At 38.2% G+C, this 20,536-nt stretch overlaps 2 protein-coding genes across 2 annotated transcripts; one reads left to right on the plus strand and one right to left on the minus strand.

The window, feature by feature from the left end:
- Positions 1–6: 6 nt before the first annotated feature.
- On the minus strand, positions 7–2,978 carry LOC131770999 (protein YIPF4-like). Its single transcript, XM_059086747.2, has 5 exons — positions 2,666–2,978; positions 1,756–1,927; positions 1,189–1,266; positions 647–760; positions 7–196 (listed from the first exon to the last, which is right to left on the minus strand). Exons 1-5 carry the CDS (start codon positions 2,968–2,970, stop codon positions 59–61), a joined length of 807 nt encoding a protein of 268 aa, XP_058942730.1. The 5' UTR covers positions 2,971–2,978; the 3' UTR covers positions 7–58.
- A 77-nt stretch (positions 2,979–3,055) lies between these two features.
- On the plus strand, positions 3,056–11,618 carry LOC131771000 (exonuclease 1). Its single transcript, XM_059086748.2, has 13 exons — positions 3,056–3,172; positions 3,371–3,662; positions 3,788–3,907; positions 4,063–4,186; positions 4,669–4,794; positions 5,229–5,438; positions 5,903–6,084; positions 6,444–6,540; positions 7,280–7,701; positions 7,865–8,582; positions 9,034–9,070; positions 10,093–10,231; positions 10,865–11,618. The coding sequence occupies exons 2-13, from the start codon at positions 3,499–3,501 to the stop codon at positions 10,881–10,883; spliced, it is 2,358 nt and encodes a 785-aa protein (XP_058942731.2). The 5' UTR covers positions 3,056–3,172; positions 3,371–3,498; the 3' UTR covers positions 10,884–11,618.
- The last annotated feature ends 8,918 nt before the right edge of the window (positions 11,619–20,536 follow it).

Genomic DNA, 20,536 nt, shown 5'->3' on the forward strand with positions numbered 1-20,536 from the left:
ATGACATAAGTTCAAACACTGCCCTCTATCCTTTAGGTAAGTGCAGCAGTGAATTTCCTCAAGCACCAGTGTACAGAGAGAAAAAGTAAATATAGAGGAGCAGAATGGGATACATAAGTAACAGTCTTTTGTTCTTTAGTTCATCCTGGATGAGAAGAGATCCTGCACTGTATGATGCCCAGACCACCCCAAACAACTGAAAGGGAAAGACATGAAATTTTTTCATGATCCAGAAGGCACCTTATACAACACACGTTGATGAGGAGTTCCTGCAGATATATCAAGGCCTATAAAAATGTACCACTCTTTGCCTTTTTTCAGATTCTAAGAAGTAGCATAGCCTTTTTAAAATATTGTCTTCCAATGCACTATTTGCAGTATTTTGAAATATGTTTCACCTTTACATTATCTGGAAAATCACCATAGGAGATCTGCTGGCAAAAGAACTGTTTGATAATTAAATTTGCAGACATGTTTCAATACTAGGCCTGAAAAAATCAGCAAGTACTTTTTCGAATTTCTTGCAGATCTTGGTGATTGATTCCAACCCACTTTCACAAATATTCCATATGGAAGAGAAAATTTTCCTTCTGTTTAATGGTAACATCCTACATATAAATTTTAACTGGACTAGAAGTATAAATACCTTGATAGCAGTGCTAATGTTGGGAAAGTAATGAACCAATGGCAGGGCTGTTGCAGTCAACACCAGAGGGATAAGTGAGTAACCAATCACACCAAGACACTGAGAGTAGTTCACCTTCAAAGAAATGAAATTTGCTTGCTTTCATTTCTTGCACAATTTTGTTTCCACAGAATATGCTTAAAATAAGATCCTCCTCATCCACAATAGACACCTCTAATTTTACATCCTAATCCCTGCATGTGTATGAGAGTGTGAAAGTGTGTGAGTTGCATATGACATCCAAGTTCTGCTTGAGTACCATCCTTTAAAGCTGGGGAAACTGGAGTGAGCTCTAGTTAATTATGGCATTTGGATTGGGAATAGACTTTGCCTTGTATGTGTTTATTAATGAGAGGTTTCCACACACAGTAACCATTAATAAAGTGTGTGGCATTGAAAGTCAAAAAATTTGCTCTCACTGGCAGGCAAGGGGCACTACTACATGATCAATCAACTGTGGTCTTTTGCAGTAATTACAGATTTGTGCATGTTACACTTCTAACCTCTCCGCCAAGTACTCTGGCTAACAAGAAGATAATGAGAGAGCCCAGCAGCCATATTGTTATAATCCAAGAGACAACCTGGCACAAACAACACCCAATTGTAAGATTAATGAAGCATTCCAAGGAAGAGAGGTAACCTGACTCAGTACTGTAGTAACTAGTTTTAACAAGACCAAGTTTCTCTTTATCTGACACCTTTACAAACTACACTGCATTGAATTAGCAAACAGCTTATACCATGGAGAGATTTTCCTTTAGCCCTTTACACTCTAACATTATTATACATATTCTCCTTACTGTTCTCTATATATTTCCTAATGAGCTAACAAGGAGAATTTGTGCAACAATCAAGAGCTTCTTCAGTTGGTGATCATTTCCTTAATTCTTATGACTTTTATGTTTAATTCAAGGGTGATACTATTGGAAAAAAAGATGCTTATCACTCTTAGTGATAAGGGAGTAGATTCATGGGAACTTCAAATGAATTTGATTTTCCTGTTTCAAATATCATAATTAACTAAGGGATTGAACAAACTGCAGACACCATCATGTGACTTGAGAACTGACCTTAAACTGTCCAAATAATGCCAGCATTGCATACAAAAGAACCACCAAAAGAGGACCCCAGAAATCAGGACTGTCCCTCAATACATCCCTTTTAAACCCCAAGGATGGAAGAGGAAACACCACACAGCGAACTTTGTAGTAGATATCTTGCAGATCAATGTCCAGTTCTTCACTACAAAAGTAGTGAAAAATAATGATTTTAATGATCTTGTTTTGAAATAAGTCTTGAATCTCTTTATAAGACAAAGAAAAATAATGAAATTCAAGAAGGTTTACATTTCTAATATCATTTCATATCAGTTGATACTGACTGTAATCAGAAAAAGATTAATGTAAAAGATAGAAATCTGTCAATCATAAAATTCCAACCTAACTTCTGCCTGCTCAGACGCAAAGAAAAAATGAAAAATCAGTTCTTACAAGGAGGGGTTACAATAACTCCCATACTTCTCCTATGAAATTTTGCCCTCTTATTCCCAAACAAACAATCCATAGATTCTAGTCACCATGAAATACCATCTTCACTTGTACACAAGGCTAACTCTCTGTTCACTCTCATAGTACACCAGGAAGATCAAAAGAAAAAATCAAACATCTTTCAATTTGTGGAAGAGTTACTCTTCAGCCACCCCAAAATCAGTGATGAAATTTCTTTTTCATATATAACCTCCGTAAGAATAAAAAACGAGCAATATTCAAATATAAATTATGCGCATGAGTTTCTGTAATAGTAAATTTTACACGCATAAATAAAATTGTGTAAGGAAGGAACTGAAAATCCACGAAGTCAAATATACGCCTTGCTTTCAATTAAAATTAAATTTGGGTTCTGTTCAAATTCGATTCTACATAACAAACACAAACGAAGCGACAAAGCCACGCATTATTGATATACTACAAATTCACTTACAGCAAGGGCTTGTTGAAATCATCATCATCACCCGATTGATCCACTTCCAATAACCAATCGTAGTTTTTCTTATTGAAAATTTGCGAATAGAAAGGGAATCTGTACCGAGGGCCTCCATTCGATTCGTCAACTTTTCTACCACTTTCCATGAATTCTTCCTGTTGCTCAATCGATCCTGAGTACATGGAGGCATCTTGACTCATAGGAGGACCGAATGAAAACTCATTTATTTGGTTATCAGCCTCCATATTTTCCAAATCAGGTTGTGAAGAGGGCGAAAAAAGAGGAACTGATGTGGCCGCCATTTTGCTTCTGCGTTGATTGATAGAGTTTATCGTCACCAGTTCCCATAAAAAGTTTGACAGCGAGAAGTCTGGATCTGTCGCGTGGCGCCAAATTTTGTAAAAGAGTTCGGCCTTCCGTAGAGAAGTTTCGTCTTTTCCTTACCAGATGTAGCACTAAAACAAACGAAAACTTCATCGGAACTGCCAAAAATATGTTAGGAAGGTTAGTAGTTTGCTTGTTAATGTTGCTTCTTTGATTACAGAGAGGGATTTGATCTTGTCTTGTTCGTTGTGTAATGGCGACGTCCATTACAAATTTGGTCCTGTTTAGACGTAGTTTTCTCGCCTTATGCTCATCGAAAGGTGAGCTCTGAAGTGTTCTGTTCTGAAGATTCTGAACGGTTTAGTTAATTTTCCACAGGCCACAATTTGAGTTTGCTCTGGGTATGCCGCCATTGGGGTAAGAATGTGAATACTGGACGGGATTGTAAGAGTCTTAACACATCCCAAAGGAGGGCAGATCATTGTTGGTGCCAACGACCTGCAGAAATGGGAATCCAAGGCCTTCTTCCATTACTAAAGCCTATCCAAAAGCCCGTCTCCATCGCTGAGCATTTCGCAGGTCAAGTCATTGGGATAGATGCCTACTGCTGGCTGCACAAGGGAGCTTATGGCTGCGCTATGGAATTGGTTGAAGGAAAGAAAAGCTCCGTGTATGTATGCACTTTTAAATGATGAGCGGAGAATACCTGGAAGCTCGATGTTATCGCATTATGCATCAAAATATTTAAGTTTTTGCACAGTCATATATTACTCAGGTAAATATATTTTGTTTCAGGTATGTTAATTACGTTTTGAAGCGTGTTGACATGCTGCTACATTTCAATGTCAAACCAATTCTGGTTTTTGATGGATCATACCTTCCCTCCAAAGCTGGACAGGAGGAACGACGAAGGAAGTAAGTGTCTATTTAAAGGAATTTTAAGACGGAAAAGTTCGCTTGGGAGTTCAGACAGGATTCAGAGGGGGCAGTTGTAAATATGAACTAATCTGCTTGAAATAGGGACTGTTAAGAGAGCTATTGAATGTATTTCCAATTCTTGTCAAATGTAGGACAAGACAAGAAAACAAGGCGAAAGGACTGGCTTTTCTACGGGCTGGAAACAGGCAGCAGGCTCTAGACTGCTTTCAGAAGTGCGTGGATATTACTCCAGATATGGCCCTTGAAGTCATAAAGGTTTGTATTTGATGTGAAATGCTAGAGACTACCATGATAATTTCCTGTTTTGTGAATTTTCCATCTTCAAATAATACTGTTACTTCCAAATGTTGGATTTTCAAGTTGAAAAATTATCGACAAGTTCTTTATAACTCGTGGGTGGAGAATCAGTGTGTGTGACAAGTGTGGGAACCTTCAATAACAAGCAAATAATATCTATCTGTATATATTTTTTCTATACATCTGTAATGAGGTTCTGATTTTTTGTGCAGCAAAGATGTGAAATATATTAAAAAGTGCTTTATAACGTATCCAAAGTCAGGATAAAAATAATTTTATCCCCCATTTTCTGGTAGTCTGATTTTACAGGTGAGATCATAATTGTCCATGTCAGAATGGAAAAATTAGCTGTTCCATCTGGACTGCCCAAGTTTCCTGCCCTGACCTCATAGTTCACCCAAATGCACTTTCTAATGCGGCAAATGAAACTTACTATACAGGAATGTCGTAAGAAGGGCGTGGACTGTATTGTGGCAGATGCTCAATTAGCATATCTGATGAAATCAGGTCTAGCTCAGGCTATTATATCTGAAGATTCTGATTTACTTGTCTATGGATGCCAGAAGGTAAGGGTGCTAGTTTAAATGAGTAATGACGGTTACTGCCATAGCTTAAGTTTGATATGTGTCAATGCAAGGGCCAACAGTTCAAGGCTTACTACTAAGCCTGTGAGCTCTACTTCTCTACTTCTCGCTCTACTACAAATTATTGATCATGAACTTCTTTAAGGTAGTTCTTCTTTAGGGTAGATGAACCCCTTTTTTGTTCATACTTTCCAAAAGACAGCCATTTTGAAATTTACAAAGTCTACGTGCCAGTCCTATCTTTGAGAAGTGCAGGCTGGTACCAAACCTAGTAAACCTGCTGTGTGAGATGAAAAACAAAAACAGAAGCAAAAACAAACAAACAAACAAAAAAATGGCAAACATAGTTTTGAACACTAAATTTTTATAGGAACTTCTTTTGAACCACTTTACTTCATATTCCCACTGAATTTCAGGTCATCTTCAAGATGGATGTTAATGGTCATGGCTTAGCAGTGGATCTGGCTGATCTTTCCAAACTAACAAAGCTCAAACTACATGAATTCACCCAAGAGAAGTTCAGACACATGTGCATTCTGTCAGGTTGTGATTATCTGCCATCTGTCAAGGGCATTGGTCTACAGACAGCAATTAAACTGCTGTGCAAATCATCCAATGTTGAAAAGGTTAGTTTTTATCACTAAGTTAATCAGTTTCTAAATATCTCCTTGATGAACCATATTTAATTGATTAAGCACCCTGTACTCTTATGATTTTAAATTAATGGACCTTAAAGCAAGTGCTTATTTAAAGTGTGGTGCTTATTCAAGGCTAGACACTTAATAAATTTTCACCATTTTCAGCATTGTGTTGCAACAAAATGATAAATGACATATCAAAAGGTGAAGATATACCATAGACAGTGAATTTAGAGCCAGTAAAAAAATGATAGTCAGTACTCCTTTTGTGAACTACAGATTTTTTTTTTGTGTGGAGGGGGGTGGGCACTTATTTGAGGCAGGGTGTTTATTAACTTTTTCTACCTGCAGGATGGGTGCCTATTCTAGGTAAAGCTCTTAATAGAATGGATATGGTTATTTCCTCTGAAGCTGATTTCTTCCTTAAAAATAAATGAATAACTTTCTGTTAGCTGATCAGATCTCTCAGAACTGAAACAAAGATGCATGTCCCTGATGATTATGAGAAGAACTTCAAGCAGGCAGAGGAGACATTTTTGTACCAGCTTGTTTTTGATCCTGTTTCTATGAATCTGGTTCCTTTGAGTGACCTGCCAGACGGATTGAAACCTGGTGACCTGGGCTTTGCTGGTCCGTATCCTTGACAAACTGCTGTAACAAATGCAATACTGACCAAGTTTAAGGTCAAGTTAATATGAAATTGGCCATTTTTCCAGTTGTATTTTTCTTCTCTTTTCTTTTCTATTTATTTTTCTTGTCCTTTTTTTGCCCAAGACTAAGTTGAGATCAATCAACTTTTTTTCTGTAAAAAGAACAAGGCCACAACTCTACCAACTTGGCAAAACAGACTCCATCAATGGAGCATGAAAATAAATGAAATGATCTACTTGTCGGCACCTGAGGAAATATATGAAGAACAACAGTATTGAGAATATGCACTACTTTTCCTGTAGACTTCATCATTTCCCTTGTGTTCTCTTGACCAATTGTCAGACTAATGACAAGAGAAAAAGCCTTGGGTATTGCACTTGGTAATATTAACCCCATCACAGGTGAAATGATAGCAGATTTTGACCCCAAAAAGATCAAGGTACGCTACAGAACACGTTTTCGGGATATTTTACTTAATGTCTCATACTTTTGACCTACTATGAAAAGGTTCAGCAGTCATGCAGATATTTGATACAAAGTTAAAAAGGTTAAGATACTGTTTTGATGATCATGATGGATGTGAGGACGAAAACAAATTTTAAAGAACTTTAAGAATTTTTGCGTCAAGCATATGTGATTACTTGTAACAACTCCATATATACAATATTTTTAATGCCAAAAGTTTCTGTTTAATTACTTGAGTGATGTTAAGGGCAATGCCACTGAAAAGAAAAGGCACTCTTGTAATAACCAGTTAGTCGCAAACACTGGAAAAGTAGACCATCTGAATGCTTCTACTTAACTTCCCTGGTGGATACTTTTTCAACTGGTGTTAATTTTCGTCTTGAAACATTGCTGCGAAACGTTAGTTGTTTCACCTTTAACTTTCTTAGAACTTTTTCCTTTTTCTTTTGCTTTGAAGACTGAATAACGTACCTATAATTCCGTAAAAATAAACGTAGTAGCCAATTTTTGTAACAACAGCTTAGTTCCTAACATTAGCATAGCAAGAAGCTGTCTTGTAGCTTAAAACTGAATAATCCTCGGACAACCCACCGCTAGCCAATAAGCGTATGCCAAAACCGCCATTGACCGGTGTGGTTTGCTATCATTAGGCTACAAGCTTGTACTATTGTAAGTGCTATTTCTGTTAACATCCTCAGTTGTTTTTCCCCTAGATTATTGACCTGGGATCTGGTAACAAATTGGACGAAGACTCTCAATCACGTGCTCTCACCCCAGTCTCTATGTCCTCCTTTGGCCATGCCGTCATAAGTAAGAGAGGGAAGACTGAATACGATGTGCAAAAAAACCTCTCTGGGTTGATGCTCAATTCAACGTCATCGGCGAAAACCAAGAAACCTTTCGTGCCGCCAGGACTTAAACGGAAGATTGAAGAAGAAAGTGTTGATGACCACTCACTTCTCAATATGTACACTGTTTTGAAACCCAAGAATGTCATTCCTCGTGCTCAGGGAAATTTCCAACGCACGAAACCTGGTGCTTTGTCATGGAACGGGACGAAAAAGTCCAAGTTCAAAAACCCTTTTAAAATCAGCGATCAGCGGGTTGAGGCGCAAGATGAAGTTAAAATTAGCAGGTGTGCATATACACTGATGAACTCTGTGAAATGATCATGTTCACTGCTCTGTCACTGTTAGCTTAAAAAAGAGGGACTGCTCGTAGACTATGCCACTGTTGCAATACCTATTTACTCTCTCTGAATAATTAAGATTTACTGACGTATACGTCTTTTTCTTGAGGTACTTCAATATCACTGGAAATCAGCTGGAATCACTGAAGTATTCAGCAAACGCAACAGAGGGCAGTCCAGCTGGTGGAACAAATTTGGATTCCGAAAACACTGATGAGTTATCCTTGACAGGTGAATCACGGCCTGGAGGTAGTGTTACTGCCTTGATACAGAACGTGGATGAACACTTATTTCAGTGTGAAGGAGAAAATTCTGTGGTGATTAATAAAATGGAACAGAACAAGGAGAATTATTCAAAAAGGGAGGACGATTCTTCTTCTAAACTGTGCAAAATTGAATATTACAAAACTGAAAGCAAGGAGGAAACTACTCTTCACAACAGCGACTATTCGCAAACCCGTTCTCCTAAAAAGCTGTTATGCCAGGGCGTGTTAACGAACCAGTCATTAAATATAAGCTACGACCACAAAGATGAATCCCTAGAAACAAAATTAAGTGAACGTTTTAGCTACAAACGATTTCAAAGGCCAACAAAACTTATTGATAACACAACAGAGCCCTTATCGAGGGAGGAAACTGTGTCTAATGACAGTAGCTTTTCACGATCAGTTGAGGTGATACGTATCGACAGTGGGTACATGTCAGATACGGAGATGAGTACAGATGGTGACACACCCACCTCTACTCAGTCAGTTATCAGGGGCCAAACTACACCCTCCACGAGCAGAAATTTTTCGCTTTTACAAGGCAGTGCTGTTGGATCCAAGGTAAGATTAGAGAGTGTACTGCACCAATCCTGTCAATGTCACACTAGCAGACATGTTTCAGAAGTTTACTATTTTGATCATTTGCGACGACCTGGTTTTTTTTACTCATAGTAATGAGAATCCGATGTTCGATCAACCCCCTTGCTTGTTTTGTTTTATTTTGTTTTGTTTTTTTTATTAATGGCGCGATTGAGTTTTTGAGTTCAATTTTTCTTATGATTGGCTGAGAGGGAGGCGCGATTTTTTTTTTTACCAGGCACAGAGTGAGTAGAGTAAGGTCAAATTTTTTTGTGCTTGGCTAAGCAGGAGGCACGGAATTTTTTGACCAATCACAGCGCGACGAAGAAAGATCAGTACAATCACGGATCTTTTTTTCCAAAACAGAAATTGCTCTAAATGGCGAAATTGCTCCAATGTAAAATATATTTTTCTCTCTTTATTTTTGCAACAGACAACGAAGAAGCAGATTCGGCTGAATTCTAAAGCAGGTAATACCATTTTAGTTCCAGTTCAATTTACTTCGATTATCAGTTGGGTGAGGCGTGGAAAAAGCTGGTGACTGTGTTTTGACCATAGTATAACGTTGTTGTCATGGGCAACCTTCCTCTTTTCTGATGGTAAACGTCAGGAGCCGTGCGTCACCATCCGTCAAACGCGGAAGCCCGCCAAAAGAGGTCAAACGACACGTTTCCACCGGAAACGGAGCCACGTGTTCGTGTCAAAAACACGATTTTAACTTCAAAATGAGGTCGCCAAGTTACCGTAGCGTCTTACTTGACTGAAAATCGTTGTATATCGCGTTATATCACCCGCTCGTTAGAAAAATGGTGTAACGCTCTTTAGACACTCGTAGACAATTTTTGGACTTTGTGGATACGACAAATAATTATTATTTACTCCGAAACTGAGGCCCGCATTCGATTCCAGGCTGGGTGTCTATCCTGGTCTCTTTGGCAACACAATTTACCATCACAGTCTCTCAAGACACGGGAATATAAATTGATCAGAAAACTGTCAGGGAGACACGACAAAGTGCCAGGGGTTTACTTACTGTGAATCCAACATCCCTTGTGGGGGACATCGTTGTGTTACGTCTGATGCTACATAAGCCGGGATATGTTCTATTGACCATTGGCCACTTTGGTGGCATATTTTTTACCTTTGGGAGTTTTCTTGATGGTGATCTCACGATGTGGTGTCCCCGACAGCATACAAACATTTTTAAAAAGCATTTTACATGTATTTCTTTGTTTGATTCCATTAGCCTACCTAATAGGCTCTTTACAGCGAACGATTATATGATACAAAGACACTTTACCGATAAGCAAATCATATACTGCGACGTCCAAAGCAAACTATATTTCAATTTAGTTGCTTTGTTTTGAATGTCGAAAAGGAAAGTTGGCTCTCTAGTCACTGTCTTTTTTCTTTCTTTTTTCTAAAGATCACCAGCTGTAAAGGGCTCAGTGTATTGAAGAATAGCGGTTCTTTTTCATATTCCTTCTTTTAGGTCTTAGAAGTACTGGACTCGGCAGATGCCGCTCAATAGGAATTTCAAAAAAGAAAACGAAACTCAAAGATTCGCCGGACTCTGCCGGATCGTCGTCTTTGTTGAGTTATTTTGAGTTCGACAGGCGGAAGAAACCAAGGTAGTGTTCGGTAATTTTATCGTGGATACCTATTGAAGGGCGGTCTTTATTTAAAATTCATCAGGCTTTTAGAAAATATCAACAAGAAATGTTTACAGTGGAACTGACGTGTTAAAAGTTTCATTAAAAATTTTCTTTCCTTGGGAAAAAATATACTGTTGCTGTAGGTTGACTTTTCTCGAAAGTTCCCGCCCCGAGTCCATTTTGTTCCCAGAATACGCGCCCCATTTTCAGGTGCGACTCTCCATATTATTCGTGCTTTCAGATGCGGCAATTTAACCCTTTGACCCCTAAGGGTGATTGGCATCCTATTCTTTTTACGGTATCACTGTTGAATCAAACATAAAGGTTATGAGAATAAGGGAAATGATCACCCATTATATAGAGAAGCTCTTAATTGTGAAACAAATTCTCCATGTCAGTACCATATAGAGAACAGCATTGAGAATATGCATACTGATCTTTGAGTGTAAAGGGTTGGTACGATAATGACGTAGAAATCTGTCAAAAAGAAATCTCCGACTTAATCTTGTTATTCGTGTGCTTAATCTTCATTATTCTTCGTGGAAATTCGGCAAAGAATCTCTTCATACCATTTTCCCTGTTTAAATCAACTCCTTTTTCTTTCTCCAGACTCAGTGATGACAGCTGACATGCGTGTTTCTCGAGCGTGATGTAGTTATAACCAAATTCATGCATGGTTTTCCTGGCAGAGGGCTTCATAGCAATCAAAGATGATATGGAATGCTGTTGTAAAACCTTATGAAGAGAAATGTGGGAAACTCGTGGTTAATGTCTGTCTCTAAACTACGAACACTGACCTGACAAATTCATTCCTTGAAATGCTTTCATGATACATTTTAAGGATCATTCACCAAAGAAAACTGAAGCTTTCAAAATTCATAGTTTAAGTTAAAAAAAAAAAGTTTTTAAAGTTTTTAGCCCTTAAACCCTAAGAGTCTCCATCATCCAATTTATCCTCACAGTAATACTGCTGTACCTTTCATGTCATGGGAGCAAAGGGAAGTGATCGCCAACCTAAGAAGCTTTGATTGTTAAACGAATTCTCCTTGTCAGTTCCAAAGGAAATGCATAGAGAAGAGGATAGAGAATATTGACATTGGTGTTAGGGTGTAAAGGGTTAATTAGCCACTAAAGGAATCAATCGTAGAATGAAAAAGGAAGTTAAGGACATGATATTTGGGAGCCACAGCGGTTGTGTATTGGTTGTGGAAATTTTTAATCCAGAGTCATTGTTAAACATCCGCAAGCGAACAAGCTTGTGACGCAGAAACTGAACAGTTTATAGTTAAAGTTGGCCGCTCACGTGATTACGTTATTAATTTTGTTGATACTAAATTTACCTTGGAATGTTAATAAATGTAGGATTTTGCTTGTTGACGTAAGTGTCCATGACTGTACTTTCTGGAAGGAGAATTTTCCGCAGCACATTTCTACCGCATTCACCTTAGGCCGGTCATTGACCAAAAACAACCACGTACCTTGTTTACTCTCAAAGTCTTAAACCAGTGTCAGCAATTTAGAGAAAAATTTATTGGGGTACTGGATAGGCTTCCTGGAATAACCTTAAGAGCTAGCAAAGTTGGGCTGCCCAGTGCGTAGAAGCTCTATCACATGTTCAGGTCGAATAGACTGAACAGTTACATGTAGAACAAGATTTACAAATTTAAACTTACTTCGGTCCCCTACAATGATGTAATTGATAATTGCGAACCGAATGAGGCTCTTTTATGGAAAACTCGTTTTATCCAAGAAGTTCGATCAACGTTTTAACGATTTTAACAACTATTATGGAGACAATTTTATTTTTTCCTGAGTGGGATTTCATAGTGACGGCATTGTGATGTACTGAATATTTCAGAATTTTGCACTTTCTTGTGGAATTTGATTTTCCTTTTTTTTTGCAAGACACCAGAAGAACGTAACTGAAGTGACTGAGGCTGGTATATTCCAACTGACTAGGTCCTCAATACTCTCTTCTCAATGGCAGTCTAAGGTGATAACACGGGAGCAGGGTACAATCACTTGGGTTATATTTGCCCCACCCCACTAGCTTACCTGCTCTTAGTTCAGTTTTGGCAAACTTAAACCTTTCGCACTTGAGATCTGAATATCAATTCTCTACACTGTCTACAATATATTCCTTGCTATTTCAGCCAATTTCCAATTTACGTTTATCACTACTTGCTATCTTTCTTTCCTCCCATCACCTTTCTCCTTGAAAAAAGATCAATGTTGTAACTTCTGTTGTGGGAGACGTGGCGACTTCGTAATTATTGGGCTGAACTCCAGTTTAATGTTGTGCGCGAACGAATTTGGTCGGTGACTACTTTGTAATTAATTGTTGGTCATTAGTTTGTGGTGAACTTCTGACCAAAATTTGTCACGTTTGAATGAAATGAGTAAAGGTTGCCAAAAGATAGTACCAGTCTCTGAATCATTTTGAAATAATTTAAAGTTTTTAAGAGTGATGGATTCAACTGTTTGGTTGTGGGGTGAAATGCGAGAGTGAATGGAATGCGGTCTGTATATTCCTTCTGTGCCGTTTGTAGTGCTGGCTGTCAACTAATTTGTTGGACGCGGTGGTGGCTCGCTTGAACGACAGAAACAGGATAGCCACGTTTTCGAAAAATTGTTGATACTCCCCCACCGACGCAGCACCACAGTGTCTTTAGAAACTTACCGCCGTGATTTTTGCGAAGCTGCTTTGTGATGTGCGCGCTAATCACGCTCAGGCCAACCTGCGTGACGCGTACAGTTACGTGCAGTAAGAATACGCTATGCAATTGCCGGAGAATGCCCATAAAAATTCGCTGTTATCATCTAGGCTATTCCTGGTAATGTAAAATTACCCCACACAACGCAGTCAACGATCTAAGATGGGAGAGCACTCGATTTTAAATCGATAGACGCTCTTAGGCATTAATTGTTTTTTGACAAATTACTTGTTCATATTTTGATGGACAAGATAGTGTACGTGTTATGCCCAAAACACTGCACAGTCAGCTTAAACTGCTTTACAATCAAACTCACCATCAGCATACAACCGATATATATCATTGTTAGTCCTGAAACCTAGTCTAATTCTTCCCGTTTACAATTCCGGTAGGACGCTAATGGTCTAGCATAGATATTTGGCGCACACTAAAAACAGAAGAAAATAAGATTGCAACCTATTCAAATCCATTTTCAATCAGTTGCATCGCTGAATGAAAAAATGTATATTTATTGTTGTGTGTATGAGAGTGGTCACATAATAGACAAATATACATATATACTCTGACCATAGAAAATCATAGAGAGGCACTTAGCTATCGTATCGTATTTGATAACATCATCCCGCTCTAAATCTGCCAGATGCAGACGAAAGAACGCCTGCTACATTATCACCGGTCTAACCACAGTTTTGTTCATGTAGGTGCTGAATAATTTAAGGGAGTTCGGCCGTCAAGTAATTGTGAACAGATGGGACGCTTTTTATTTCCCTTGCACCACTTGTAAAAATTAGTAAAACGCTGCAATTTGTTATTTTTAGTTTCTCAACCGGGTGTCAAAAATAAAAATCAGATCAGCCAATCGGTGCTTCAATTGACCTCAAGCGCGGGAAAACTGATACTGGTAATATGGTCGCAATTCATTTTTTTGAGTAAGGACATATGGGAAGTCTTTAAGATTAGTCACTTGGAATAATGAAATTGAAAAATTTCCAATGAGTTCAATTGAAAATTTCCCAATGCGTTAAGCAACCATTGCTAGGACGACTGGCTGCACATGAGCGTTTCTTTCATCTTCATCCCCTCTCACGCTTTTCGTGAACCACGCGTGCTGCTCTTCGCGGCGGAGTAAAAGACGTTCGGCGTTAACCGGCTGTAAATGAAAGTGTCTCCTTTCACCTCTATTCTCAACGATTCTTCTCGCGACCCAGCGCCTGCTGCTTCGCTGACTCACGGACGCTCGGTGCTAATTCGGTGCTCATTCGAACAGCGTACGAAACCGTGGACCCCTCAATAAAAATTAAAAAATTCCTACCAATATTTTTTCACATCGTTCAATGCCTGTAACACCGTCAAGTCTTGAGAATATTTTAAAAGTTAGAACCCAGCCAGCAACTACAGAGGTAATTATTGTTTGTAGCTTGAGATATGTCTTTCGCTTCCGTTCTCAGGACACGTGACGGTTAACTGTTAATTTCGAGTGGCGTCTACTTTCGAATATTCCAATGGTTTTGTTACTTTCCTAACATTACGGTAGTCGTGGTGCACTCAAGGGTGGAATTGTGGGTTAAAAGTTCTCCTTTTCTAAGCCCTCTTAGATGTCGGCCAAGCTTTTTTTTCGATTTTATGCCACAGACATTTTTGGCACTTCATTGTAGAACAGGTTTTTTTTTTAGTTTCCTTTGGAAACACAATGGCCACGTTTTGCATTCAATTAGATGCGGCCACTTTAGCAGATAATTGGAACATCCAGTGTTTTAAAGATAGATGAATGTCTAGACACTGAGTTGTGAATTCCGTAAATTTTTAATCGTGTCCGTATATTCTCGCTCAGGAGAAATTCTGCAAGAAAAAAAATAAGTGATCTGATGTTTTATCGACTAAGCAAATGATAACTTAAATTGAAGGAATTCAGATTGGGTTTTTCTTAAAGTGAAAATAAACAAAAGACAAAAACTGAAAATTATGTATTCAATTGCAAATAAAGTTCGCAGCTGTCTAATTCAATTGGAGGTATGATAGATATGTGACATCCACATGACACGATTAAGACTATGAAATAGATTAAAATGTCACCGGAATGTCACGCGTCAGTCGCGTAGCGATTTCGAAACAGATAGCAGCGCTAAAGGAAAGAGTTGTTATTAGAGCTGGTCTCAACGAAAAAATCGCTGCCACAATTCTGAGCCATTATAGAAACGTGTGCTGTCTATCAAATGCCGTCATGTCATCGCCTTAGCGGGAGAGTCGTAAAAGGCGGAGTTACAGCGGTCATTCAGCGGTCGATGATGTCATAACAGCAGACGAACAAACGAGTCATTTTACAGTGGCTTTCAGTTGGTTGCGACAAGTCGCGGAAAACGCTGCACTCTACTTCGGCTTAGCGCCATGGACGAGACAGATCTACAAGGCAACGTCAATTCGCTCGAAAAAAATCAAAAGAGAAAACGCATTCTGGATGATAAAGGTAACACTATCGAATCTCCCTTGTTAATTTTGCTGTATTTGTATTAATCAAAGTCAGGTCGGGTTGCACGCGGTCAAAACTCGCGCTGTTTGTGTTTTCGTCGCTAGCTTGAGTCGCAGCCGACCCGATCGATGAGCGAAATTTATTGAAATTTTCAGTCAAATAGCGGTCATATGCTCCGAATGCGTCTCATTTCACTTGAGTTTGCAGTCAGAGCCGTTAACGAGTTTATTGGCGGCAGTGACCGGTTGCTTATCATGTCATGAACAAAGACAAAATATACGGAACGTTTAAAGCTAAAATCATGTGACGATAATGACGGTGTTTTGTACCTCATGTGATTGCATTGACTAGAAATTAATTGCGATCTTTATTGTACTTTTCCACGCTCTCACGATCTCAAAACGTTAGAAAGCGCAAAATTTGAGTGATGTATTCTCTCTAAAAATGTTTTGCGGTGTCCTTTCTGCATCAAAAATTGCAATTTTGTCCCGTTGTGGTACCTAGTTGTAACCAGCAGACATTAAGGACCAATTGCTTTTTTCGGTGCGGTAAGTAGCTTTGAAATGCAGACTATTCTTTAGTATTATTCTTAACTCGAAAACGCAAAACTACGACCCAAAATCTAATTCGATTTTTGTAAAACAACTGCGTATGGTCACCTTAGGAAATCGGTGTTGACAAAAATAGTTTGAGGTATCATTAGCATCAGTTTCCGGCTTCAAATGGATGAAAATGTCAACATCGAGCCGGTTAATTATATGAGCTATTTCTTCTCCCAATAAACAGCGTTGATTTAGACTGAACTGTAAAACCTGAAAATTAAATGAAAAAAAGGAGAACAGCAGTAGACGTGTTACGGATGTCCTCAGCCGACTAAACTATATTGAATTTTTAAGATATAGCACAACGCCTTATTTTGGTGACTGACATAATAAGAGTATTCTGTTTTCCTTGTATGGTCGGGTAAAACAGTTTTGGTTTTTATCGCAGAACCAAATGTTTTTAACACCTTACTTTTCTTCTGCAGCTGTCTCCAAAAAATATTTTTGTCATCAAGATGTTTTGCCGTCGACTTTCGTTTACGTTTCAAAAATTTACTATATCTCGCTCTCTATATGGAATGCAAACATCAAATGTTACCAGAAAAAAACCAAGCGGACAATTTTTTTAGAACACCCCGCTAAATTTCGAGCTTAACAGGGAAGGTGTTGCATTCGAAGAGGTTACTCGCCGGTAGAGAAATTACCGGTTGTTTTTCTTTTTGTTGATATATTTTTCGGATGACTGAAAAGGTATATTTAGATCAGTTCACACTCTTCCTGTTTCTATTATTGCGACTGAGCAACGCTTACGTCGTGCGCGGAGTCCGGCTTTGTTTGCTTTGTGATTTAGAAAACAACAATGCTGTCAAACTCTGCCAGAAAATTGCTTTTTCATCCAACAACGTTGGTCAAAATAGAAGGCCAGCTCAAAAATCTGAGGTTATCTAAGTTACATCCCACGCAACCCATTCCTAACTGAGTCGAAAACGACAACAACCAACAGCGTACAACCGGGAAAAATTGGAAAGGTCATTGTAAGAAAGAAAATATGATAGTGAAGAGCCTTTTTTATCTGATATTTAAGAAAAGTAACATGGACCATAACCAGGCGGTGAGCAATATGTGAATTGTTTAAAGGAGAAAGTAATATCTAATACCTCCAATCTAGAAGTAACTTTTTTCGCCATGATCTGAAATGCCGCTAAATAAAGCTGCTTGATAAGGTTGAACGGGTTAAAGCGGAACAACATGACGCAACTGAAACAAATGTTGTTCCGTTTTGTTCGCTCTGTATTCTGTGTTCCTTTTCAGTCCTACTGAAACACTTCAACAAAAATTCGATACCTCTTTAAAGTAAAAGGAGTTTTGCCGTGAATTTGGTAAATAATCGTATTACAGAACGAGCCGTTTCTCCTTATTGTTTTGCTGTTTGTGCCCTTCGTGTGATAAATTGAATTAACACTAATTCTTTGACACCGTGAAAAAGAAAAGGAAATAGCGATAAAACTTAAACAAGGAAATTTGTTCGTCATAGGAATGATTTAAAGCAGGAGATTATTTTTAAAACGATCGCAGTGTTATTCAACGCAAGTACATCATGAGCCATTTGAATATGAGGGTTGGTTTGGAAAAAGAGTTGTTTTAATCCCCCTTTCAGTTTCATTGCTTGTGAAATAACCTCAGAAGTAATACCTTCACGAAAGCAAATTTAAGTAAAGTTCATAAGGTTAGATTTGTTCCTGTTGAAAACCATTTCAGTTTCGAATCTACGATAATATTTTTACCTCCTAATCATGCAAGTTGAATTAGTAGAAAATGATCTGAAAGGTCACCTTTAGCTATATTTTCTACAGTAGTTATTTCATCTCGTTGTAATACTAAAACCTTATAACTTTTATTCGACAAATAGTTCGATTTATCCAAAATAAATACATCATGTATTCGTTGTAGATTTTATTTCCTCTCTACGTCAAAAGATATAGTTTTGCTTTCTTTCAGTTGAAGTCCTTGATTGATATTGGTCGGATCAAATGTCTCCATTAGCTATTTTCCCCGCACAGATGTTCGCAGATAGATTAAAACTAAAAATTCTAGCGAAATTTCTACTCCAAAACATCTTTTTCAAAACAATAATGTGACAGCGTGCGATTGAGATATATTCTAGATCCTTTCGAAGTGATTCTTTTGCAAGAGGGTTTCTGATCTCCATTTATTTAGCTTACAGAAAGCTTCAAGGGTCCCCAGTTTTTTTTGTTTTTTTTTTTTGAGTGATTTTAAGCACTTAACCAAGCGGCTCCTATCTCTCTAACGCCAAATCTCTTTATTACGTCCATTAACTCCTGCACGAAAAGTTTGCAACGCGTATCAAGGATAAAAGTGCACTTGCCACGGCCACCTTGTACAAGCGAGATTAGCCTCGAGCACTTTGTACACACAGGCGCTCCTTTCTGTCTCTGTATTGCCATCAAGCTTAGGCGTGGCCTTTGTTAGCAGCAACGCACCTTTTTTTATTTCTGCATGTAAAACAAGAAATACAAAAACGCAGCAAATTTCCTTTGCTAATTCGTTCAAATCGTGACTGATTGCTGCCTTCCGAGCTTCGCAGCAGTTCGAGGTAGGTGATTTTAATGTGGATATTCCGAGAAAGTTCGAATTTGGACGATAGGAAGTAGCCCATCGCACATCGAGGTTTTTGACTGTAATGAAAAATTCTGTGGCGTTTTGAAATTAGGATTTTTCCGCAGAATCTTAATACTTCATAGTATGGTAACGAGAAACTATATTTCAGTAAAACTTCCTTGTCTCCATCACTTTGCAATCAATTACTTTAATCTAATGGAGATGTTGCCAGCTTTTCGGCGCATTATCATGTTCGTACATTAGAAAATGAATATGCTCTTAACATGCCAAAGGTGTTTATACCTGTTAACAAAATTGATCGAAAAGGACAGTTAAACAGTGACAATGCTTCTGATTTGTAATGTTGTGATAATGACACAATTTGCATAAGCAGAGGGAAAAAATTGAAAAGTTTTAGACAATAAAGAGTTAAACAGCACCGAACTTTAATATCCATCTCTTTGATTTTTATTGATGGCTACTGTAATGGCATTGAAACAATTCATATTGAAGGAAAAAAACTATGAGAAGGCGAGGAGAGGCAAAAAGTACCCATGGCAAATGAGCTTAAATCTCCTTGTCTGCTAGACATTTTCTGTAGTCTAAATGACACCTTTGTAGGCGCAAAAGAGGAACCTTTTATTTCCCAGAGATAAACACTAGTTTGGAATGACTACTTGCCTCAAAATTTTGTTTTGATTCAAATTGTAACTTTTTTGTTTGACTTCCCGTATTACGCACCACTTACCAAGGCACGCGGCAAAACTCTTTGCAAAACTGCAGCTTTTTGTATCAACCATTGGTGAAACAAACTAACTTTTTTTTAGATTTAGAAGGCTATAGACCCTGATAACATATTAAAAACTGCAGCAATATGTTCACAAATTAACTCTTCACTTTTCGAAAATATTTGTTATAATGATCCATCAAATATTTTTTGCTGGCGCGCGATTGGTCTGAACGGAGCACGTGACCAAATATCCCCCAACTTCAGCCAAGCGATATTCCGCATTTTTAAACCTTACGTCCACAAGGAAAAGTCTTCGTATCAAATTTAATTCAAGATGAGAGAGGGTTTGGTATTGTTACAGAAGATGGGAAATCTTTTTTTGTTCATAAAGTCGTACCAGACAACACTCAAAAGAAAACATCTCCGCTGCATATAGAGTAAGCTGTTCGTACACATTTTTCCCGCGCGTTGCAAAATATTTGAAGAATAATAAACATAATAGCCTCTATTTGCGCGAAAATATGTATGGATATTTGCGCGCGGACATTATCTGCTTCGCTCTCGGAAAACTGTTTGCATCTTGCAACAGATGATATCCGCGGACAAATATCCGCATATTTTCCCGCCAAATGAAGGCTATTTTTTATATTTGATTGGAACTTTGAACATGATTTCAAGCCTGGAGTTTCCTTTTTTTTTCGCTTTTGTTGTCGTTGATGTTGTTACCGTGTCCCCTTGTTTAGACTTCGGAGTTATAGTTGAAGTTGTGAGAATAAACACTCTTCAACAAATGCTAGTATCAATTCGAAAGTAGCAGAAAGAGGAAGTATAAAAAAAATTGACTTATGCAAATATGAGTGGTGTTGAAAATCACCCAAATGTCTTGACTCGGAGCGGAAAGATATAACTAAGACTTTGTAGTTTCAGCATTGCTGTTTATGCTCACTATTTTCTGAAATTTCTGGAGCTTTAAATGAAAGGAAATTTAACTAAAAATTCCATCAGTAATGCCTTTCATGCCCACTATTTCCAGCAGTCCGGATCTGCAACGAAAGAAATTAAACCTGAAAAATTCTTACAGCTGAAGCTGCGAGCACTGCTTTGAACAAAAAAAATCAAAACCCACAATAAACATGAAAGATACAGATGGTAAATTTCTAAGGCAAATTACGAATATTTGGCACTGATTAAGTGAAATGACAGACTTTT

The sequence above is a fragment of the Pocillopora verrucosa genome, chromosome 7 (genome assembly GCF_036669915.1).
Source record: "Pocillopora verrucosa isolate sample1 chromosome 7, ASM3666991v2, whole genome shotgun sequence".
Taxonomy (NCBI): Eukaryota; Metazoa; Cnidaria; class Anthozoa; order Scleractinia; family Pocilloporidae; genus Pocillopora; species Pocillopora verrucosa.